The 23121-nt window shown below is 36.6% G+C and overlaps 1 protein-coding gene and 1 pseudogene across 5 annotated transcripts in view; both read left to right on the forward strand.

Moving 5' to 3' along the window:
* Window positions 1-23121, forward strand: part of UCHL5 (ubiquitin C-terminal hydrolase L5) — a 44408-nt gene that overhangs the window by 499 nt on the left and 20788 nt on the right. For 2 of the 5 annotated variants that reach the window (XM_059147113.1, XM_059147114.1), the window contains exons 2-3: window positions 8156-8219; window positions 9610-9715. In XM_059147113.1, the coding sequence (XP_059003096.1) occupies window positions 8156-8219; window positions 9610-9715 (170 nt within the window). Of the gene's footprint in view, window positions 1-206; window positions 414-8155; window positions 8220-9609; window positions 9716-23121 lie in introns of those variants that run through there. The other 3 variants (XM_059147116.1, XM_059147115.1, XM_059147117.1) reach the window with 3 other exon arrangements.
* On the forward strand, window positions 14235-14309 carry LOC131815431 (U2 spliceosomal RNA; annotated as a pseudogene).

A 23121-nucleotide genomic window follows, 5' to 3' on the forward strand; every position in this document is an offset into this window, starting at 1 on the left:
CTCCTTTGGCCCCGCCCCCGACTGGCGAGGATCCCGGATGTGGCCTCCCACGGCGCGCTGAATCCCCGCCCTGTCTTCTTAAGCCCCGGCCCCTTCCGAATCCGCTACGGGTCCTGCACGGCCTAGGAAGAGTTTCGCTGTCTCCTGGGTGGCTAGAGCGTCCTCCCGCGCTCTGTCGCGCTGCAGGTGACGGAGCCCGGAGGCTGTCGGGAAGTAGGCGGGGTGACGTGGGGTTGACGAGCTCAGCGGCGGGTTTGCCGAGATCAGTGGCTGACTGCAGCTGGTGCGGGGGGCGGCCGGATCCTGAGGTGGAGCGGGGCGGTGTGTGGCCGGGGCCATGACGGGCAATGCTGGGGAGTGGTGCCTCATGGAAAGCGACCCCGGGGTCTTCACCGAGCTCATTAAAGGATTCGGTGAGAGACAAGGGACCGTCCTGGGCCGGGGGTCACGGGAGGAGGCCCAAGCTGGGCATGGAGTGGTTCTCTGCGGCCACCGCCGCCTTGCGTCCGAAGGGAGGAGACTCCAGAAGCCTGCATCGCGGAGGTCTCTCGTCCCCTCCTCAGTCTTGGGCGGTCGCGTTTCCGCCCTAAATTTGAGAGCTTCATCACGAGGGCAGGGATCCTGTCTGTCTGGTGCACTGTCGTATCCTCAGGACTCGGCACTCAAGGACTTGTTAATTGACTTGAGCGCTCCTCGCCCCCGCCCTTAACGCACGTATCTTTCCCTCTCCACGGTCGCTGCCCCGGGGAGCGCTCCCTTTACCCGGCAGGTGTGCCTGGGTACACGTTCTCAGGCCAGCAGTCTTGCAGGAAAAGCTAGGGTGTACCTCCTCGACGGTGGGGTGCGTATGGCCCAAGCCTTGCAGGAGCCCGAGATTCTGGTTACTCAGAGCAGAACACCTGGAGGGTGTGAGTAGCTCCGCGGACGTTCGCACACGCCGACTGCATGGGACTGACAAGCCACTTACTTGGCGAGTTCTTCTCCCGGCTCGTTTTTTGGCTTCCGGTAAAGTGTGGTTTCTTGAGCTGGTGCTCGCGACTAGAGGCCACATGCTTTTCTCAGGGCTTTTTTTTTTTTTTTTTTCTTCTTTTTTTCCCCTGACCATGTTTCTTGTCTTACATCCTAAATAGTCAGCATATTTGACTTTTTATCCTTTTGTGTCCATCTTCCCATTCTTTTCTTTGGGCAGTAGCTTTATTTAATTGCTACATTTCTTCAAGATTATTAATTCTAGCTATTATGTTAAAACTTGTACTCGGGATGAAAACTAAACTTTGATATAGATACTGTCTCTTGTGCATAGATGAATATTTCGAATATAATTCATCAGGCATGTGTTGTTTACCTACTGTATCTCAGGCACACTGGTATGGCCTGGGAATGTTCAGTGTGAATAAACCATGACTGCTCTTAGAAAGATCTGACCCTCAAACTAATATTTTTAATTCCTATGTTAGAGTATATACAAAATGTTACGGGAACACAGGTCATGGAAGAGCAAAGAAAAAACATAAACTGCAGTAATGTTAAAGTATATGCCACAGGAAACAGCTAGCAAAGCGACAAAAAAAAAAAAAAACAAAACACAAAAAACAAATAATGTAACAGTCAAGAGAATCTTGACTGTTGCTTGATCTGAATCTTGAATTTGAAGCTGAAAAGTAAACTGAGGCCAGATTGTTTGCTGAGTTGTATACTTTGGATTGCCCTGTACTCACTGGGGACTTAACTGCCAAAGATATTTGAATGCCGAAATGACATTTTTGTAATTAAAAAAGGTTTACTAGGTGTTGTGTGCAGGGTGGAGTGGTATGAAGGGAGAGAAGCTAGCAGTTTCATAAAGTGGTTGGAGTCAGGTGATCAGCTTGACTTAAAGTTACGGGGTCAAGAGGAGGAGGCAGTTGCAGTAATTTTGCTCCATTTAAATCAACAGGACTACTGACCTGATGTAAGGGAAAGGGTGAAAATGACTCCATGGGTTCTAGCTTGAGTGGCTGATGAAGCTTGATGAACTAGCTTGATGGACAAGAAAATGAATCCATTTTTGAATAATGAGTTTGAGATGTCTGCAGGTTTACCTTCAAAACCTTAACTATTATGACATTTTAAGTTAACTTTAAGAAATAGTGTACTAAGCAAGTTTGTTTTTAAATCCACTCCATTAACAGTTATTGCTTCAGTCCCATATGTATAGAAAACTTAAAATGGAAAATGATTAAAAGACATGCATTAGAGTGATATGTAAATGCATCTTCTGTACTGGCCCATATGAAAAGTGAAGAAATTGCTATTAATAGATTGGCTACATTAGCAGAAAAAGTTTGCAAAAAGTTAAATGATGCAAATTGTATATCATCATCAGATACCTCAAAGAGAAAATCAGTTTATTCCAATCATTTCCTTTTTTTTTCTCTTATCTAACTCATAGATTTAAAAAGCTTTTTGAAGTTTATTTTTTAAAAAGTAGATATTCTTATTGTGTTATGAAAGCTATTGTAAGTTTATTTTGAAAGTTTCTTCACTGGAAAAATTGTGGAGTCAGTGAATATATAAATACAAATTTTAGTAGACTATAACATCACGATAAAACAATATTCTTTTTTCTTTTTCTTTCTTTTTTTTTTTTAATTTGTTTCTTTGAGAGAGTTCTCCAGCATGTGTGCAGGTATGGGGAGGGAGGGGCAGGAGAGAGAATCCTCAAGCCGACTCCTCACTGAGCACAGAACCCCATACAGATGCAGGGCTCCATCTCCCAAGCACAAGATACTGACCTGAGCCGAAACCAAGAGTGAGCCACTTAACCAGCTGATCCACCCAAGCACCCCGACAAACAAAGTTCTTATTAAGAAACTGATGGAGTACAAGCAGAATTTACAGTTTTAATTGGTGCAGTACATACATAATTCATAAATGCACCAGAATAGTAGTGATGGTCTACTGATTAAAAACAGAAGCTATAAACTTCCATTCCCAGCCAAAATGGAATAACAGGGACTGCATTTACTTTTCCTACAACAAATTAATGACCCCAACTTCCATTTCAAGAACCTAGAAAATGAAGAGCAAATGAAACCTGAGGTAAGCAGATGAAAGGAAATAATACAGATCAGAGTTGAAATTAGTGAAACAAAAAGGAAAAATGGTGGAGGAAATCAATGAAACTAAAAGCTGGTTTCTCAAAGATCAATGAAATGGATAAACCTCTAGTCAGCCTGATCAGAAAAAGAAGAGCAGGGGCTCTTAGTTGGCTCGGTTGGTAGAGCATGTGACTCTTAATCTTGGCTTTGTAAGTTTGACCCTCATGTTGGGTGTAGAGATGGTTTAGAAATAAAATCTTAAAAAAAAAAAAAAAAAAAAAGGAGACACAAATGACCAATATTTGGAGTAAGAGAGAGGATACTGCTATAGATTTTATAGATTAAAAAGATAATGGAGTATTCTAAACATCATTATGCCAATAATTTGACAACTTGGATGAAATGTATAAATTTCTTTAAAGACAAAAATTACCAAAGCTCAAACAAGAATAACCAGTATAGCCTTATATTTACTAAATAAATTAAAATTGTAACTTAAAATCTTGCCACAATGAAAACTATAGCCAAAATTTCTTTGCTGATAAATTATTTCAAATACTTCAGGATTAAGTAATACCAATTCTACACAAACTTTTCCCCCAAAAAATGGAGAAGAAGGAATATTTTCCCATCTCATTCATTGAGGGCCATCATTACCCTAACTCCCAATCCAAAGACATTATATAAGGAAAGTAAACTATAGACCTAACTCCATCATCAACATAAATGCAAAAATTCTGAACAAAATATTAGGAAATTAAATCTAATAATATATTAAGTGGACAGTATATCATGCCTGACTGGGATTTATCCTGGGAATTCAGTGTTGGTTTAACATTTAAGATTCAGTGTGATTTGCCATATTAACAAGCTAAATAAAAACTATATGATTATCTCAGTAGACACAAAAAGCATTTGATAAAATCTGATGTCTGTTAAGAAATATTTGCTATTATATTTTACCATTTGCCAGCCAATGGGTTAGTCTGGCTCTGTTTTATAAAAGATTGTACTGATACATTGATAAAGAGAAAAAGAATTGTATCATTGTTGGCACAGTAAGCAGCTGGAGATTCATGTTTGCACTGGTTCCCTTGTCCTACAGGTCCATGGGAGTCAGGATGGATCCAGGTGGATGTTGCACACATGGATCTTTGTGATAGTTAAGGAACCCTGAGCTTAGGGGACTTCCAATTAAAGAGGTTGCTAACAAACCTGATCAACCTTTACCGTTAGGAATATTCTATGGACAGAAAATACGTCTTATCTCTGCACCAGGGGGAGGTACTGTCTCTGTCTTATGTCTGTTTATCAAAATAACATCCTTGAAAAGATAGTCCAGAACTTTCAGAAGACAAGTAGAAACAGGAGAAACTCATTGAAAGTTGTCTCCCAACAAAATCCATTCTTGTTTTCTATATCAAACTTGCCTTTCCTTCAGCTGCTCTGATTAATCGGACCTGACCCATAGATACAAAGTCTGTTTATCTCTTGTAGTGTTTACCTTAGAAAGCAGGTGGCTTTCTCCTTAAATTTTTGTATTGACTTTTCATCTTACTTAAGGCATGAACTTAGGTATATAGTGATTTTAGTGATTGCATGGACTCCTCCTGGACTTGCAAGGAAGAAGTCTTGCAGAATTCCATCATCCGCAACTCTGACGCAGAAGTTGAGACAAATCTGAATGACTTTGGGGGCCAATATAGAGTTGCCTTGCCAAGGTCAGTTATGATTTCTCTTGAGGTACATGTTACCTTGTTTTGAGGAGAGAAGCAAGTTAATGACTGGTTTCACACAAAAAGTAAAGGTATACTTATGAGAGTGCACCTGGTACCCCTAGAAACAAATATTGCTTATAATTGTTGGGGCCCCCAAAATAGAACCCTCTCGTTAGGAATACAAGTCAACAGCTTTCCAACTTGAGGTTCCCAAATAGTTGAGTCTAGTCCTTGTTTTTGAAGTGCGTGCTTGAGTGCCCACAATCCAGTTTTTCCTATTTGGTCACATCACTAACTAAATAACGTGGAATAACATGATTAGTGAAGATACCTGGTGCTATTTTTTGGTAGGAGGTACAGAAGCCGGGACCATGCCTTTACTTCTGGTAGACTTGGTTAGGTTGGGGTATGATAGATTGTGAAAACTGTTGGAGGATAGCATTAAATTTAAATTTAAGGCACTGGCGACAGGGAGGACCCTACCATGGTATTTTTCTTGGGGAGAAATGTGCCAGGATATTTTTAAGAGAGCTATTTCTTGAAATTAGTTTTTGAATAGAACTGTTTTATGAAGCCACCAGTATCATAATGCAAATGTGTTTTTCAGTACATAAATATTTCAAACATATTTTAATTTTAGTACTTCCTTTCACTTCGGAGCAGTGTGTTCTGGTTTGGATGACAGATTCTATGGTTCAGTTATCCATGGAAAGTGTCTCTGATCAGCAAAGACAGCGGTGGTCTCTCCTACCTCTTAACTTTGATATGTAAATTCTTTCATATGTAAATTCGCTGCATTGTCTTTGAATTGTATCTACTTGTTTTCTACTAGTGGTGAAATCCTTCCTCTTTTCCTCCCTCCCTTCTTTCCTGCCTGTCTTCCTTTCTTTCGTTTACCCCCAGTGTGGGACTGAAATTTAGGACTCTGACATAGAGAGTCAGAGGATCTATTGACTGAACCCCCAGGGCCCCCCCTAGTTGTGATAGTATTAAGTGTTGTGACAACAGTTTATTATTTTCTGTCCTTGCCAGGAGGTAGTACCATGCTTGGCACATAAAAGGTATTTGTGAAATACCAGCATTTTGTTAACTTTTTAAAGCTTTCCCCACCCTGCCCCCATCTTTTTACTTAACATATGTCAGGAAGTCTGCATTAGAGGATTCTTTATATTTAGTGTTTAGTAATGTATACCTTACAAGAACTGTGTGGATTGGATGAAGCAGAGGAGTAACCTTATTTTATACACAAGGAAAGGGAGGCTCAAAGACATTGTGTTCTTGCTCAAGGTTAAGAATTTTAAGGTAGTGCTGGGATTGGAATCCAGCTCTCCTGAATCACTGCTTCTTTCTCTTTCCTGTACCATACATTATTTGAAATCGAGTGTACATAAGGGGGCTATTAGATATTGAATGTGTATAAGACGATAGGTACTAAGAGTTGAATATTATGTTTTCTTTATATAAAGAGACTGTGTGTTTAGCATAAGGTTTAAACAGGTGTCACCACTTGAAATTCACCCTGTGCAGAGGATTTTGGGACACTTTTATTCAGTGGATTTTTGTTGTTTTAGTGATATGTACAGTGTTTTGATGTTTGGCCTTTTTATAGTTGATTTCTAATAGCAGTAACCAGTGTTAGCAATTGCCTTAGTGTACTTCCATGCCCTTTTTGACACTCAAAAATACAGGTCACACTTAAAAGGCTTTTTCCTCTAACTTCCTATATGTGAATGTCTAGCAACATGTTTTCTACTACAATCTAGTAACTCTCCCTTGTACATATATCTTTTCATGCAGAGCGGGTACTTAGGGATGCCTGGGTGGCTCAGTAGGATAAGCGTCTGCCTTTGCCTCAGGTCAAGATCCCAGGGTTCTGGGATTGAGGACCACATAGGGCTTCTTGCTCAGCAGGGAGCCTGCTTCTGCCTCTGCCTGCTGTTCTACCTCCTCCTACTGCTGTTCCTTGTGCTCACTCTCTTTCTCGCCGACAAGTTTAAAAAAAAAAAAAAAGAGAGAGAGGAGGTACTTAATAGATATTTGCTGAATAGAACAAATTGAGTCTGAGATGGTATGAATGCCCAAAGTCATGTAGTTGGTCGACCCAACTTTTTTTTTTCCAGGTAGATTAAAGGCTTCTCTAGCTTTTACTTGAAAATAATCTGGAATATTAAAATATGTCCAGACTTTGGAACCAGATGTCGGTTTTATTAGTTTTTTGGCATATACTAACTGTAGTGAATTTAGGCAAGACACTTAAGATCCCTAAACTTCTGTATAATACTTGCCTTGCAGTGATTAGGGAAAATGCATTTAAAGCACATTACAGATAGAAGACACTATAAATATGGCTGTTTTTTTGTATTGAGGTAATATTAGTTAATAGTAAATCCTTACAGTGTGCTAGGCACTGTATTAAATGTATCTCATGCATACTAAATTTTCTCACTGATTCCTCATAATAACTCCATGAGTTTGGGGGACAGAGAGGTTAAATGGTCATATAGCTAGTAAATGGAGGACCCGGGATTCAAACCCTGGTATTTTTGAAGCCTGCCTCTTAACCAGTACACTGTTACTATGATACATATCACTAGGACAGGGTTTCTCGACCTTGGCAATGTTGACTTTTTGGCAAATGATTCTTTACTGTTGGTAGCTGTCCTTTACACTATAGGATGTTTAGCATTTCTGGCCTCTATCCATTAGATGCCAAGGCCTTCCCACTGATGACAATAGTAACAATAAAAATATCTCCAGACATTATAAAATCTTTCCCAGGCAGCGGGGGGAGGAGGGGCAGAGAGTGGGGGACAGAAAACATCACCTGACTGAGAAACACTATCCTAAGGAAAGGTATGTTTGGGGGACTCTGAGATAGTTGAAAATAAAATTATATTAAAGACAATATAGAATTGGAATTTAGGAAAAGGGTCAGAACTAAACATGTGATGTGAAAGTCAGTGTTAAATGGTAGTTATTTATTATGACTTAAAAAAAAGTGTATAGAAAAAAAAAGAAGAGGGCCAAGGGAAGAACTAGGCAAATGGCAGTTGAATGAAAAGAGCAGATGCAGAAGAGGGAGAGATTGAGAGAGACTGAGAAGTCTGGGGTCGCATTTCAGTGAAAAACTCTTGAAAACTCTTTAACTTATAAAAATAATATACTCCCATTATAAATAACTAGGAAGTAGTAAAAGAAGGAAAAGGATTTGGCTGTGAACTTCATCAGTTTTACCATTTCATTTTATCTTGTCTCATTGTCCCTAACTGTGCATTTTTTTTCCAGTTAGCATATTATTTAATGATGAAGGGAAAAAAAATGAGCTACTTTGTTTTCTAAAGAAATAATTTCTTATATCAGGTTGCCGAGGAGCCCAAGTAGAAGAAATATGGAGTTTAGAGCCCGAGAATTTTGAAAAATTAAAGTAAGTATGATCTTAGTTGTGTTAAAAATAGTATGTCCGTACTTTAAGCAGACTGTTTTCTGTTTATTTTACTTGGCTTGCTTTAGAATGATTACATCATCTCCTTTAAGTCTTTCTTTGCTCTTGTGAGATAGGTACTATTACTCTCATTTTAGAACCCAGACCTGAGACTCATATAGGTAACTTTTAAGCGATTAAAAAGTAAGTCTCTGTAATTCCATGTCAGAATTGGTTGACTGGTTGATTTTTTACAATATTCACTTGTAGATCAATGGGGTTAGAACACAGGACACATTTTAACATTAAAAACGTGAGTAATAAGTTAATCTACAAAGGCATATTTAGTAGATAACCTATATTATAGTAATTCAGAACTTGTCTATACATTATCACATTGCTTTTTGGGGAGGTTCCAGTTCAGATTCCAGGAAGTACCTTCCTTTTCCCCATCTTTATGACTCAAATCACCTCTTTAAGACTCCCCTAACGTCAATCTCCATGCCCGCAAGCATTGACCCTGTATTGTGAATAGGGGGCTAGAGGAATTTTCATTGGGGGGAGAATTCTTGGATTCTTGGAATGTGACAAGGAGTAGGCTTCTAGAGGGGAAACTGGGACTGTAGGGATATAGCTACGGTTTTTAATAGTAAAGAGATCATTTGCTTCTCCCTACTTTCCCCTTCCCCACAGAAGAACAGTGACTTGAGATGAATTAAGGGATCAATTCTGGCTGAGTGATCAGGAAAGGTTAATTAAAAATGTGTCATTTGAACTGTCTTTAAAGGCTAAGAAAGGGTTTTGTTGCATGGAAGACAGTTATAAAAGACTGGAGAGAATCCTAAAGTGGTGATTTAATGTTTCATGGGCAACAAGAGTTCCTTTAGGGAAGTGGATGACTTAATTATGTATAAGATAGCATCCATTCATACTGCAGTTTGATGATTTTTCATGAATCCAACAATTATATAAAGGTGACTTAATATATTTTATAATATATATGCTATAAGCCATTTATCTATAAATATCCCATGAGAATTTTATTCATATAGATTAAAATTCAGTCTACGGTTAACAGCTTCTTTTAGTCTTGTGATGTTCTTATTTTTAGGTTTTAATGAAGTGGTACAAGGTAGAAGTGCATAATCCAGATTTGAGAATAAACCTTTTATTTTAATTCTGTTTTATCTAATGTAATTTTAAGGTTTATTAACCATGTTCTAGGCAACATTCTAGTGATTCAATGACAATAGAAATCTTAAAAAATTTTCTCAAACTTACTTTGTTTGCAGTGTATTTGTTAAGTAGCTGATTAAAATGTAATGTATTGACAGCATGTTAAAAAAAAAAAAAAACAGGTTTTGGTGTCACTAATTTGTATTTTATTTTGTAGGCCAGTTCATGGGTTAATTTTTCTTTTCAAGTGGCAGCCAGGAGAAGAACCAGCAGGCTCTGTAGTTCAGGACTCCAGACTTGACACAATATTTTTTGCAAAGCAGGTATGCTCCTTGGGTACTCTGAAGTCTTGAGAGTTTTATAAACAAGTCTATTTCACTTTTGTGTCTTTGGTGTTGCAGTCCTCAAGCTTTTTTGTCTTAGGACCGCTTTACATTCTTAAAAATTGTTGAGATCTCCAAAGAGCTCTTCTGTTTATATGGATTATATTTATCAATATTTATTATATTAGACATTAAGACAGACATTTTGAGATAAATTTTTTTTTTAAAGATTTTATTTATTTATTTGACAGAGAGAGAGAGATCACAAGTAGGCAGAGAGGCAGGCAGGGAGAGAGAGGCAGAAGCAGGCTCCCTGCTGAGCAGAGAGCCCAATGCAGGGTTCCATCCCAGGACCCTGAGATCATGACCTTGGCCTAAGGCAGAGGCTTAATCCACTGAGCCACCCAGGTGCCCCCATTTTGAGAGCATTAATTGATTTTAAAAAACAGTAAATGCATTATATGTTAAAATAAGTAACACATTTTTTAGTGAAATATAATCACACTTAACCAAACAAAAAAAATTAGAAAGAAGCTTTACATTTACATTTTACATTGTTTTACATTTTTGCAGATCTAATGTCTGGCTTAATAGCTCACAGCTAGATTCTCCTTTCTGCTGCTTTATTCAATCTGTTGCAGTATTTTTGTTTTGTTTTGTTTTTGGCTGAAATATATGAAGATATATCGATTTCACACATATGTAGTTGGAAAGGGAGGAGTATTTTAATGTCTTTTTCAGAGAATTATGGATATTCTTTGATATCAAAACTCTAAAAATGTTGCTTTCTTAAAGGTTAGTTGCAGGTGACATCTGAAACCATATCATTGAACTTACTCCTTATTATATTAAAAACTTTGGTTTATCTTGCTGTGCAAATGGGTCTTTTACTCGTGCAACATTTGATAACATTGTGTATTGGTCATTTTGAAAGTTCACCGACTTATACAGATCTTCTAAATGTTGACACATTTGATTACATACATTATCAATAAATCACATGTGTATCATCAGAAGTTGTTAAGTATCATGAAACTTTTAAACTAATAGTGGAATATCTTAATCTTACCAAATTCTAATTTTCACTTGAAAGTTCAAATTTTATCAATAAAACCAAATATTGTCAGGGATTTTCCTTCAAGTAACAGGCTCATTTCACTCAGTTCAAAGAAAAATACCTGCTGCAAACCCTGTTGAACAACCATATTTGTCTGCCATTTGTGTTTTCAAATGAAAAAGATGTTCCTCGATAAAAGTAGCCAACTTAGCTCACAACTCAAAGAGTCGTACTACTGCCTTTTGTTGAAATGACTAGCATATTTTGGTTTGCAGCAGAAGTGCTTTATTTGTGCTATTTCATTTGGTAAAATATTACAGACTTGTACTTCAAAGTCAGATTTTAGTAAAAATTTACTGCTTCATTAAAGACAGTCTTCAGTAAAACTGTTTTTTTTTCTTTTTCTTTCTTTCTTTTTCTTTTTTTTAAGCTATCTATGTCGATGAAACAGTTTAATGCCACTGCCCAGATTTGGTGCTAAAATACCAGCAGTGTTATCTGTTGCTATTCTATACTGCTATAGATACTATGTCTATATCTATTTCTGTTATACTATCAGTGCAAATGTGAAAGCAGGGTAGAAGTCAAAAACTATCTTTGAATTATTATGGGAACAATTTTTGAGCACATGAACCCCTTGAGAAGCGTCTTAGGAATTCCCAGGAGTCCATGGACTGCACTTGAGAACTGCTGTTTTAGTATATACAGTGCAGTGGTGAATATTATTATATGCCTCCATACATTTGGTCCATTTTTTGGAAAAGCTGAAAAAGAGAATGATAAAAGAGGTTTGATTAATGTTTAAAATCTAAGCTAAATTTGATGACATTGTTTGAAAATTGCACTCATTTCTGAGACTCAAAAAATTGCTTAGGATAATCTGTTTAACCTTTAGAAAGGTTGAAAATAAAATGGCTAAATCTCACTACTGTCCTTTGGATGAAGCCTTTGCCATTCCACTTAGGAACTTGTTTTCCCTTTTCTTCTTACTACTACTTTCCACTTTCCTCCAGCTTTTTAAAATTGAGTGTTTTTTAGAGAAATTATCACTTTCTTCTTTTATTTTAAGGGTTAAGAGAATATTACCGTGTATTTATTTTCTGATAGCAAAAATTCAAGTACAGAAATATATAGTAATAAGAATGACTGACTTTGTAATCCCACACCCTTCTCTACTAACCACTTCTAATGGTTTGACTCATTCATTTAATCAACAAGTCGTTTTGAGCACCCATTTTGTGCTAGGCATTGTTGTAGGTACTAGAGGTATAATGGTGAATAAGACAGGCATGCCTCTTAATTTCAATAATGAAAACAATACAGCAGTAGCCAACATTTACCATTCTTACTGTGTATCAGATATTATGCTTTAGATATATTACTTATTTAATCCTTGCAACAACTCTGTGAGGTTGTTACTCTAATATTACTGATGAAGAAATTGAGATCTGGAAAAATTAACTTATTTTTCAGAGGTCACACAGAATTTAAAGCCAGGTCTAAAACCTAGGTTTGTGATTCCACATGCCATACTATCTCCCACATTGTCTTTTTATATGCTAACATATTCTCATTATAATTTTCTTACTAAAGTTGGATTGTTATGCAAAATATTTTGCATCTTTTTTCACTTAATGATAAAAGTTTGGCTTTGCTCCATTTCCATACACATTTCATTATTAGCTAACATTTTCTTAAGGTTCATTAGGTACTTCCATATGTATTATTTTTATGTATTAATTTATTTGTAGTAGCCAATACTCACAACAACACTTTGTGGTTTTATACATTCCTTATTATTTCACAGATGTGGAAACTGAATCCCAGAGAGGTTATGCAACTTACCCAAGTTATGCAGCTAGGCATTGGCAGAGCTGGGGTGCAAACTCAGGCACTGTAGCTCTGAAGTTTATGCTCTCGATCACATCACGACATAGTCTTTTTAAAAGATAGTGTCCTATAATTTATTGGTGTAAATGTCCTACAATTTATTTAACTAATCTCTTAATGATCAACATTTTGAGTTTCTGTTTATTTCTCTAACACAACTAATTTGTTTATGTATTATAATACTTGTACTTATGTATTATTGTACAACAGTAATTTTTTTTTTAAGATTTATTTATTTATTTGACAGAGAAATCACAAGTAGGCAGAAGTAGACAGAGCAGCAGGCAGAGAGAGTGGGAGAAGTAAGCTCGCCGCTTAGCAGAGAGCCTGATGTGGGGCTCGATCCCAGCACCCTGAGATCACGACCTGAGCTGAAGGCAGAGCCTTAACCCACTGAGCCACCCAGGTGTCCCTACAACAGTAATTCTAATTTCAAAATTGCAGGCTGTGATTTTCAGGATCTAGGTAGTAGAGAAAAAGTAGGAGACAGATAATTTTTTAAAAAAAGATTTTGTTTATTTATTTGACAGAGAGAGAGATTACAAGTAGGCAGAAAGGCAGAGAGAGAGAGAGAGAAGCAGGCTCCTTGCTGAGCAGAGAGCCCCACGTGGGGCTTGATCCCAGGACCCTGAGATCATGACCTGATCCAAAGGCAGAGGCTTAACCCATTGAGCCACCCAGGCAACCCAGAGACAGATAATTTTAAAAGTCCTTCAGGTGTTTTTCTCCTTGTAAAGGAAGATTTTTTTATATTTTAAGGTATATAAATATATATGCTCATTTTACAAAATTTAAGCATTGTAACTATAAAAGTCCCTTATAATCCCTGCTTCAGAGATAACCACAGAAATTATTTATATTCTTGAACATTTTCTCTGTGTGTATGTGTGCATTTAATTTCTTCCACTCTGTATGTCTTTCACACTAAATTGTGAACCTGGGAGTCTGGGGTTTTGTTTTTATGTACAGTCCCTAGCACATAGTAGATATCCAATAAATGTAGACTGAGATCTTTATCTCTAACAGTATTACAGTTAACACTAATATTAACTAACACTATAACATTAATGATTTATAGAGGTCTAAGTATTTTTAAGGTAAAAGAAAGTACTCTAAAGAAAAATGTTCTAGGGTTTGAATTTGTAATACTTTTCTAGGTCTGTATTTCTGTCTTAACTAAAATTTAATGTTTCATTTGTATTATATTATTCCTGCCATATTTATTAATGTCGAGGATTTGTGATTTTCCAATAATACTGGGTATTTTTTATACTGTATTACCTCAGCAGTTCGTATTGAACTGAATCAGTATTTCCCAAAAATATCTTTTAGTCTTTTTAGTGTATGCCTCCTTTGAGCCTATGCCAGAAACTTTGTATTACATAAATATATAATCCTTAATTCTAGGCTTCAGTAACTAATAATGATTTGATCCAGGAGTCTCCTATTTTCAGAAAATTTAAAAATGTAATTAAAATTAAAATTATATTTATATAAAATATTTATATATTTATATAATTAAATATTATATATTTATAATTTAATGTAATTAAATTAAAAAAATTTAAAATTATCGCTTCTCGGCCTTTTGGCTAAGATCAAGTGTAAAAAAATTTAAAATTAAAATTATATTTATATAAAATATTTATATATTTATATAATTAAAATATATATTTATAATTTAATGTAATTAAATTATATTTATTTATGATAAGGTTATACATATTAACTAAATATTTTTGGTATTTATGGGTGGAATTACATCAGTTTAGAGAGGTAATAGTAATACTGGTGTCTTAAGCTGATCATACACTCTAATTGTGGAACTGCATGTACGTGGATCACTGATTAAGAAGTATGGAGAAAAGAATCTCCATGGGGTGCCTGCTTCTCCCTTTCCCTCTGCTGCTCTGCCTGCTTGTGTCTCTCGCTCCGTCAAATAAATAAATAAAATCTTAAAAAAAAATGACATTTGGTAGTACTTCGCTGTTCGATGTCATTCTCTTGTTTTCACTTTCCACCAATTTATTTGTTTAGATGGTCCTTGCTAGGATTGTACTGGGTTTGTCTGATTAGTCAGTCTTCCAGGAAAGCATGATTGCCTGCAATGTGCCAGATACTGTGCTAGGTGCTTGGAGAATGATAAATAGTCATAATCCCTGCCCATGGTCACCAAGCCGCCCTCACTTCTGACAAGTGAAAGTTTGGGGGCGGTCCCTAAGACCACCCTCAGTTTCTGTAATGTGCTAGAAAAACTTAGACTTTATTGAAAGCTGTTAGAGTTACGGTTATGGTTTATTACAGTGAAAGATACAGATTAAATTCAGCCAAGGGAAGAGATGGATGGGACAGAGTATGGGAAGGTTTCTTGCTCAGAGCTTCCCATTGTCTTCTCCCAAGAGTCACAGATGGCACTAACTTTCCTGGTAACCATATACAGTACATACAGAGGATTGTCATCCAGGGAATTTCAACCAATTCTTGGTATCCAGACTTTTTATTTGGCTTCAGTCTCATAGACCTGGCTGACCACCCACCACGGCTGACCTCAGTCACTAGTCACCAAATTCTCCCCGAAGTCACAGTGACTACCTTTGTGGACCAAATGCCCCAGGTAAACAAAGATGCTCTTATGAAGCCTGGCTTTTCAGGAGCTTAGAGTTTACCTCCCAGAAGCCAAGGGCAAGAGCAAGTCCTCTTTTTGGACAAGGTTAAATTTTTTATTATATATATGAAAATGGGACTTGACCCCTTTAGGGAGATCTGAGAAAGTTCTGAATAATCGACAGTTCAACTGAAGTCTGAAGGTTAAGTAGGTATTAACTGGGGTAAAGAGGTTGAGGATCATCCCAGATTAATAGCAGCTTTATAGTAAAAGGGAATAAGAGTAAAATGTACTGAAAGAGGGCCAGTTGTAGCTGGCATATAGAGAGCAAGGGGAAGATGGCATGAGATAAACAGGCAGCATGTTAATCAGAATTAGGAACAGTTAGGGCGCCTGGGTGGCTCAGTGGGTTAAGCTGCTGCCTTCGGCTCAGGTCATGATCCCAGGGTTCTGGGATCGAGTCCCGCATCGGGCTCTCTGCTCAGCAGGGAGCCTGCTTCCTCCTCTCTCTCTCTCTGCCTGTCTCTCTGCCTACTTGTGATCTCTCTCTGTCAAATGAATAATAAAAAATCTTAAAAAAAAAAAAAGAATTAGGTACAGTTAGATGTAGAGACACACTGGTTTATAAGAAATAGAAGTTTTTCTCTTTCACTTCCAAGAACTGTCAGAATTACAGGCTCTTTTGTTGTGTTCCTTTGTGTGTGGATTCTATTCTAAAGATTACTTTGGAGTTTTAGCCATTCTGTCTTAATTGGACTTTCCAGAAAGCAGAAAGGGGACAGCACACTTCTCTCCTTTTATGGACATTTTTTTAGAATTTCCCTATGTTACATGTTTACTTCTTTCTGGCCAGACCTTAGTCATATAGCTGTACTTAGCAGCAAAGGGGAGTGGGAAAGTTGTCTTCCTTCCAGGGTCATGGACCTTGATAAAATTTGGGTACTTTATTCATCTGGAAGAAGAAGAAGATGATTATTAGAGAATATCAGCCTTCTGGCAAACATGTTGACAGAGGTCAGATCATGTATGGTATTTTAGGCCATGACTGAGACTTCGTACTTTTTTTTTTTTTTTTTTTTTCCTTTTTGGTATCTTAAGAGTAATAGAAGGTTATTGAAGTGTTTATTTAAAGTAGTATGACATGATCAGATTTTTATTTAGAAGAGATCTTTTTGGCCATAGTGTGGAGAATGCATATGAGGAGGGGATGCTGGTATAGAATATAAGGTTAGTTATCAGGAGGCTTTTGCAGAAGTACATGCAAAAGTAGGTGAAAGACTGGTGGTAGAGATGAGTATGAACAGATTTGAATAATACTTAGCACTCTTAACGGGTAATGGATTAGATGTGGGGATGAAGGGGGAAGACATAGCAATTAATGACGATGCCTGTGTTCTTCGTCTTTCCTTTTTTAAAAAATTCATCTTTAGGTACATGAAATAGGCTTATGATAATCCTTGATTGATGACACATACTCATGACTCCTATTTATTTAGTTATTTTAAGTAATACAGTAAGCACCTAAGAACTCACTACGCAAGTAAACTTCATCTGTTTTTGCTTCTCTCTCACCATTGTTCAGCACAACTCATCCTCCCTCCCTCCATCCCTTGTAATCCTCATGTTGGATTTAGTATATTATTTCCTTGCTTTCTTTTCTTTTTCTTTCTTTTCTTTTCTTTTCTTTTTTTTTTTTTTTTTTTTATATAGAATTTGGGAAAGAGAGAGCTTGAGCAGAAGGGGAGGGGGAGAGAGAATCTGAAGCAAACTCAACACTGAGCACAGAGCCAGGCTTTGGGCTCCTCTCGAGATCATGACCTGAGCCAAAACCAAGAGTCACCCGCTTGACTGACTCAGCCAGCCAGGCATCCCCTTTTGCTTTCTCTTTTATATTTTTTGTAATCCTAAAAAGGGGTGTGTATATAAAATTTTGACTAGATAGAGAGTATTATGCTTACCAATTGAGAAAACAGGCAGTGCTGAAATAAAAGCACTTACATGGGGTCTCAAAATTTAAATTGGGGAGCACAGATTTGGGTAGCAACCCAAATTATGTTCCCTAGGTAGTAAAAATCAAGAGTCTTAAGACAAAAGGAATGTTTGTGTGTTTTGTTTACAAAGAATTTTGATTGATGTTGGCTCAGAAAAGACTAGTCTTGACTGAATATAGTTTGGTTGTTACGGCATTCACTAAGCAAAGTCTTACTGCAAGTTGCAGGTGTTTGGCAGAGTCCTTGGGATTTTTTCCCTTTTTCCCAATTAAAAGTTAATGGTTTTTGTCCTGTGAGGATGTGCATAAGGCCATTTCCTTATTGGCTTCCTGGCTCCATTTTATTTTATTTTATTTTAATTTTAAGATTTTATTTATTTGTCAGAGAGTGAGAGAGGGAGCACAAGCAGGGGAGTGGCAGGCAGAGGGAGAAGCAGGTACCCCCGCAGAACAAGGAGCCTCAGTTGGAGGCAGATGCTTAACCGACCGAGCCACCCAGGCGTCCCGGCTGGCTCCACTTTAAAACTTCTTGACATAAATGCTTCATTTCATTTCCTCTCTCACATCCTCTGTGTGATTTTGGGGGACTTACTTTTTGTCTTAATATATATCATTAAGATTCTTCTATAAATTGTTTATCTTCATAGTTCCTTTATTTTGCATGCTGTATAGGATCAATTGCCTGAACATGCTAGGTTTATTTACTTACTCTTCCTAGATTGACATTTGAGTTTTGCATCTGAGTTACTATGAATTGTGTGACTAGAAACATTTTTCTACATGTCTGCTGCTGTATATATGCAGATTTTTCCTGGTGTATACCTAGAAGTAGAAATGACTACTTAATATGATACATAAATGTATCAAAATGTTTTATGAAGTAGATACTCCTGTAACACTCCCATTAGCAGTATCTGAGTAACTATGTAGCGGCATGCTCCAATGTGGTATTGTCAGGCTTTTAAAATTTTTGCCAGCCAGCTTGTTTCAAAATGGTACTTCATCATGGTCTTGGTTTACATCTCCTTTTACATTTTGAAAGTGACATATGTGTTTCTTCTGTGAAATTTCTGTTTGTTTTTATTTTTCTATGGGGTGAACTATGCTTTTCTTTTTGATTTGTAGGAGTTGTTTATGAGTTCTTGATACTGCTTCTGCAAGTTGGCATACCTTTTCTGGGTGTCTTTTTTTTTTTTTTTTTTAAAGATTTTATTTATTTATTTGACAGAGAGAGAGATCACAAGTAGGCAGAGCAGCAGGCAGAGAGAGAGGAGGAAGCAGGCTCCCTGCTGAGTGGAGAGCCCGATGCGGGGCTCGATCCCAGAACCCTGGGATCATGACCTGAGCTGAAGGCAGAGGCTTAAGCCACTGAGCTACCCAGGTGCCCCTTCGGGGTGTCTATTGAGGAGTAGAATTTTATATTTTAGAGCCAGTGCTTTTTGTATCTTGTTTAAGAAATTGTTATCTATCTGAAGTTGTAAAAGATATTTACCTGTGTATTTCAATTTTAATTTTCTTTTTTAAAAAAAAATATTTTATTTATTTATTTGACACAGAGAGAGAGAGATCACAAGTAGGCGTAGAGGCAGGCAGAGAGAGAGGGGAAAGCAGGATACCTGCTGAGCAGAGAGCCAGATGTGGGGCTCAATCCCAGGACCCTGAGATCATGACCTGAGCTGAAGGCAGAGGCTTAACCCACTGGGCCACCCAGGTGCCCCTCAATTTGAATTTTCGACATCTATCTTCGTAATTCCTTAGGAGTTGGGTTTTGGTATAGCATGTGAAATAGGAGTTCAGTTTTATCTTTTTCCATATGGATCATCTTTTTTTTTTAGCCTCATTTATTAAACATCTGTTTTCCTTACTTATCTAACATTCTGCCTCTGTTGTATATCAGACTTTGTGTGTTTTCTGGACTCTGTTCCACTCATCAGATTGTCCCTGTGCCAGTATCACTGTCCTAATTGCTTTCACTTCTTCATAAGGTCTGCTATATAATAGGTCATGTCTTCCATCCCTGCTCGTTTTTAGAAATATCCTTCTGTTCTTGGCCCAGTGCTCTTCAATTAAATTTCAGAGTCATCTAACCAAGTTGTATGAAAAATTTTGTTGGAATTTTGAATGGAATAGCATTGACTATAAATATCACTTTGGGGTGAATTTATATCTTCATATTAAGTCATGAACATAGTATGTATCTATTTAGATCTTTATTATCTTTAACATGTGTAATTTTCTCTGTAGAGGTAATTTCCTCTTCTGTTAGATTTCTCCTAACTCCTTGATATTTCTGTTATAATTATAAGTCCCATCTTCTTTTCAATTTTCTAGGTTGTTTGATGCTGGCCAAAAAATGCAGTTCACTTTTATGTTTGAATATTTAGCTATCTTGCTAAACTCTTCTTTTATCTCTAATATTTGTTTGTTGGTGTTTTTGAGGGGGTTCTATCTAAATTACTCTATCAAATGATAACAGTTTTATTTCCTCCTTTCAAATCCTTACACCTCTGATTCATTTTTCTTTCTTTTTTCTTTCTTTCTTTCTTTTTTTTTTTAAGGATTTATTATTTTTTTTTTCTTTTAAGATTTTATTTATTTAGTTGACAGAGAGAAACACAGCTAGAGAGGGAACACAAGCAGGGGGAGTGGGAGAGGGAGAAGCAGGTTTCCCACCAAGCAGGAAGCCCAATGTGGGACTCTATCCCAGGACCCTGGGATCACGACCTGAGCCAAAGGCAGACGCTTAATGACGGAGCCACCCAGGCGCCCCCTAATTTATTTTTCTTAGTGCCTAAGACTTTCAATAAAATTATCATGATTTTAAAGGGAATGCTTTTACCATGTTCTTGTTTTGGTTGATGATTACTCTGGTTTTTATTTTTATTTTTCTAAATGTTTTTTAAGTAAGGGCATTCTGTTATTAATTTAGTGAATGTCTTTATTGTGAAAATTTTTCAAGTGATTTTTCTGCACATACTGTAATGATCATGTTTGTTTTTCTCTTTTAATAGATTAATGCAGTCAGCTATGTTAATGATTTTTCTAAATATTATATCATCCTTCATATTTGGGATAAGCCCAGTTGGTCATGATATATTCTCTCTTTATGTACTGTCAGATTTAATTCAGTATTATTTGTTTAGTGTTTTGCATTTGTATTTATAAATGAAATGGACCTTAATTTTCTTTTCTCCTAATGGCTTTGATTAGTTTTAGTATTACGGGTTTGGTAGCTTCATGGAATGAATTGGAATTTCCTCTTTCTTTTATTGTTCCAAAGAATTTATATAAAGTTTAGATGATCCTTTTTTTCAGATTTTATTAGAATTGGCCTATACAGTCAATTCTGGGCCTGGTATTTTCTTTGTGAGTATATACATTAAACTATTGGTTCAATTTAATAGTTAAAAGACCATTTAAGACACTTCTTTCTTCTTGATTTGGTTTTGCTAAGATTTTTTAAAAAATTTCTCCATTTTATAAAAATCTTTCATATGGATACTAATATCCATATAAAGCAAAATTGTTTCATATGGATATTAGTATGCCCTTACTCTTTTTAACCTTATTTTATTTTATTTTTTAAGATTTTATTTATTTATTTGAGGGAAAGCATGAGCAAGGGGAGGGACAGAGGGTTCTAGAAGCAGACTCTCTTTGGAGCAGGGAGTCAATGCGGGGCTCCATCATAGGATTCCAGGATCCTGACCTGAGCAAAGGCACATGCTTAACCCACTAGTCACCCAGACACCCAGCATTTGTTGTTGTTGTTGTATTCCTGACTCCTAGAATTTTGACTACATATTTGTGTGATACAGGTTTTAAAAAGCCATTAATCTCACCTTTTATTGTTTCATATCTGTTTCATAGGGTAATCTAGCTGATCTTGTTTCTATTCTCAGCCATCTTCAGTCCTTGCTGTAAATTGTCATCTGAATCTTTCATAATAAAAACCCTACATTTGTTATGTTATTTTCCTATTAAAAATCATCTGCTCCTAGAGCAAACTACTAATTGCTCAAGGCCAGTGATTTTCAAGGTAACAAATGATGCCATACCCTGACCACAACCATTCTAATACAAACCAATACGCTTATTGTCTCTTGAACATACCACATGAATCTGTTCCTTTGTTCAGACCCTCTTGCTTCCCTAAATGAATTTCCTTCTCTTCTCTCTAGGTCCTGTCAAGCTTTCAAAGCTCTGTTAAAATTTTACATTCATTGAGAAAGCTATGATACTTCAGTTAAAGATGATTTCTTCCTTCATTTTGGATTTCTGTTCATCTCTTTTTTCATGTATGGACTTTTTTCTAAATTTTTCATAGGCAGGACATATATACTTTTTCGATTTTGTGTTTATTTTAGAGTCACCGTCCCTTTAGGACCCCACAGTTTCATTCTCAACCTTTTTTTCCCCTTGACTATAAACAAATACTGAAAACATTTTTATTTTATAACTACAACTTAGTGAAAATTGACTGTGATTTATAATGCAGTACTTAAAACTATTTTAGGAGCATTCCTCTGAGCACCCACTATATTCTTTTGTATAAACTATGAGAAAAGTTATTCTGTAGTCCAGGGGTTGCTAATCAAATGGCTGTAGTATCAGGTTGGCAACATGCATGCGTGAACTGAGCTGTCTGTAAGAAACAGGGAGTGGGAGAGCCTGGATGAACCAAAGAATATATGTTCTCTCAAAGGAATTCAAACCAAATTCTTAAGGTTCTTTCTGGGCCAGCCCTACTTGTGACCTCTTACTCTGGCCTTTTTTTTTTTTTAACTGTTGAACTGTACTACTGTGTTTGAAAATGTGTTACATGCCAGAGCATATAATAGAATACTCAGGATAAATTAGAGACTTAAAAAGTTGGGAACTGTAAAATAATTTATGCTGCAGTGAATTTTTTATGACAGGAACTAAAAGTTTTTCCAAATAGATGGATGTAAGATGATTCTTATGTGAGTTTCATTGGGTGAAAGACCTCTCTCTCATTCACTGTGCATCCCACACACTACAATGTATGGCACACCTACACTGTAGGTGCTTAGTGAATATGTGAATGACTGTATGGAGGTACCCTTTTTAAGGTCTTTCTTTTGGCAGTTTTATGCTATATATAGCATAACCACTTGGTGGCGCTAGACTCATTTTTAAATCTGGAAAGCTATTTTTATACCCAGGCACATCATGATTACTATTCTTCATACACAAAATAAGCTGTAGTAAATCATAGACAGTGTGTATCATTATTAATATTGAAGGGGAAGTATTAACCACTGGATTTTTTAAAAAAAATATTGAAATTGATTATAAGAAAAATGCATGTTTAACATATGTAACTTGATTACTTTGGAAGGAGCTTTTTTTCCCAATTCTTTAAAAAAGTTTTCTAAAGTGATGGATTACAGATTTGAAGTCCTTAGATTATAGGAATGCTTGAGAGTATTCTCTGCCATAGCCTCAGCATCTAACCTGGCACTGGGTACATAGTATGTCCTTATGGGAGAATTTGAAAGAATGTTTGAATGAGTATAAATTTTAACTTCTTCTAACTTTGCTCCTACCAACCCATTCCCAGATAATTTCATCCCAGATAAATTTGGTCCAAGGTAAGGGGACACTGAGTCTTACTAAGTTTTAGTAAACTAAACCTTTATGTAGTCTCCTTTATTCATTGAAATTTCTTCTCCAAATTAACTAAAGAATTGTGATTCAGAGAAAAATACATATTAAAAGAAATCAGCACTATTAATTGGATTCTAGATTTCCTGTTACTTTTCTCTAATTTGTCAGTTATAATATAGTTATGAGTACAGGATATTATCAGAGAGGATATCAGAAATGTGGTGGTATTGTTG

This window comes from Mustela lutreola, chromosome 14 (genome assembly GCF_030435805.1).
Source record: "Mustela lutreola isolate mMusLut2 chromosome 14, mMusLut2.pri, whole genome shotgun sequence".
Taxonomy (NCBI): Eukaryota; Metazoa; Chordata; class Mammalia; order Carnivora; family Mustelidae; genus Mustela; species Mustela lutreola.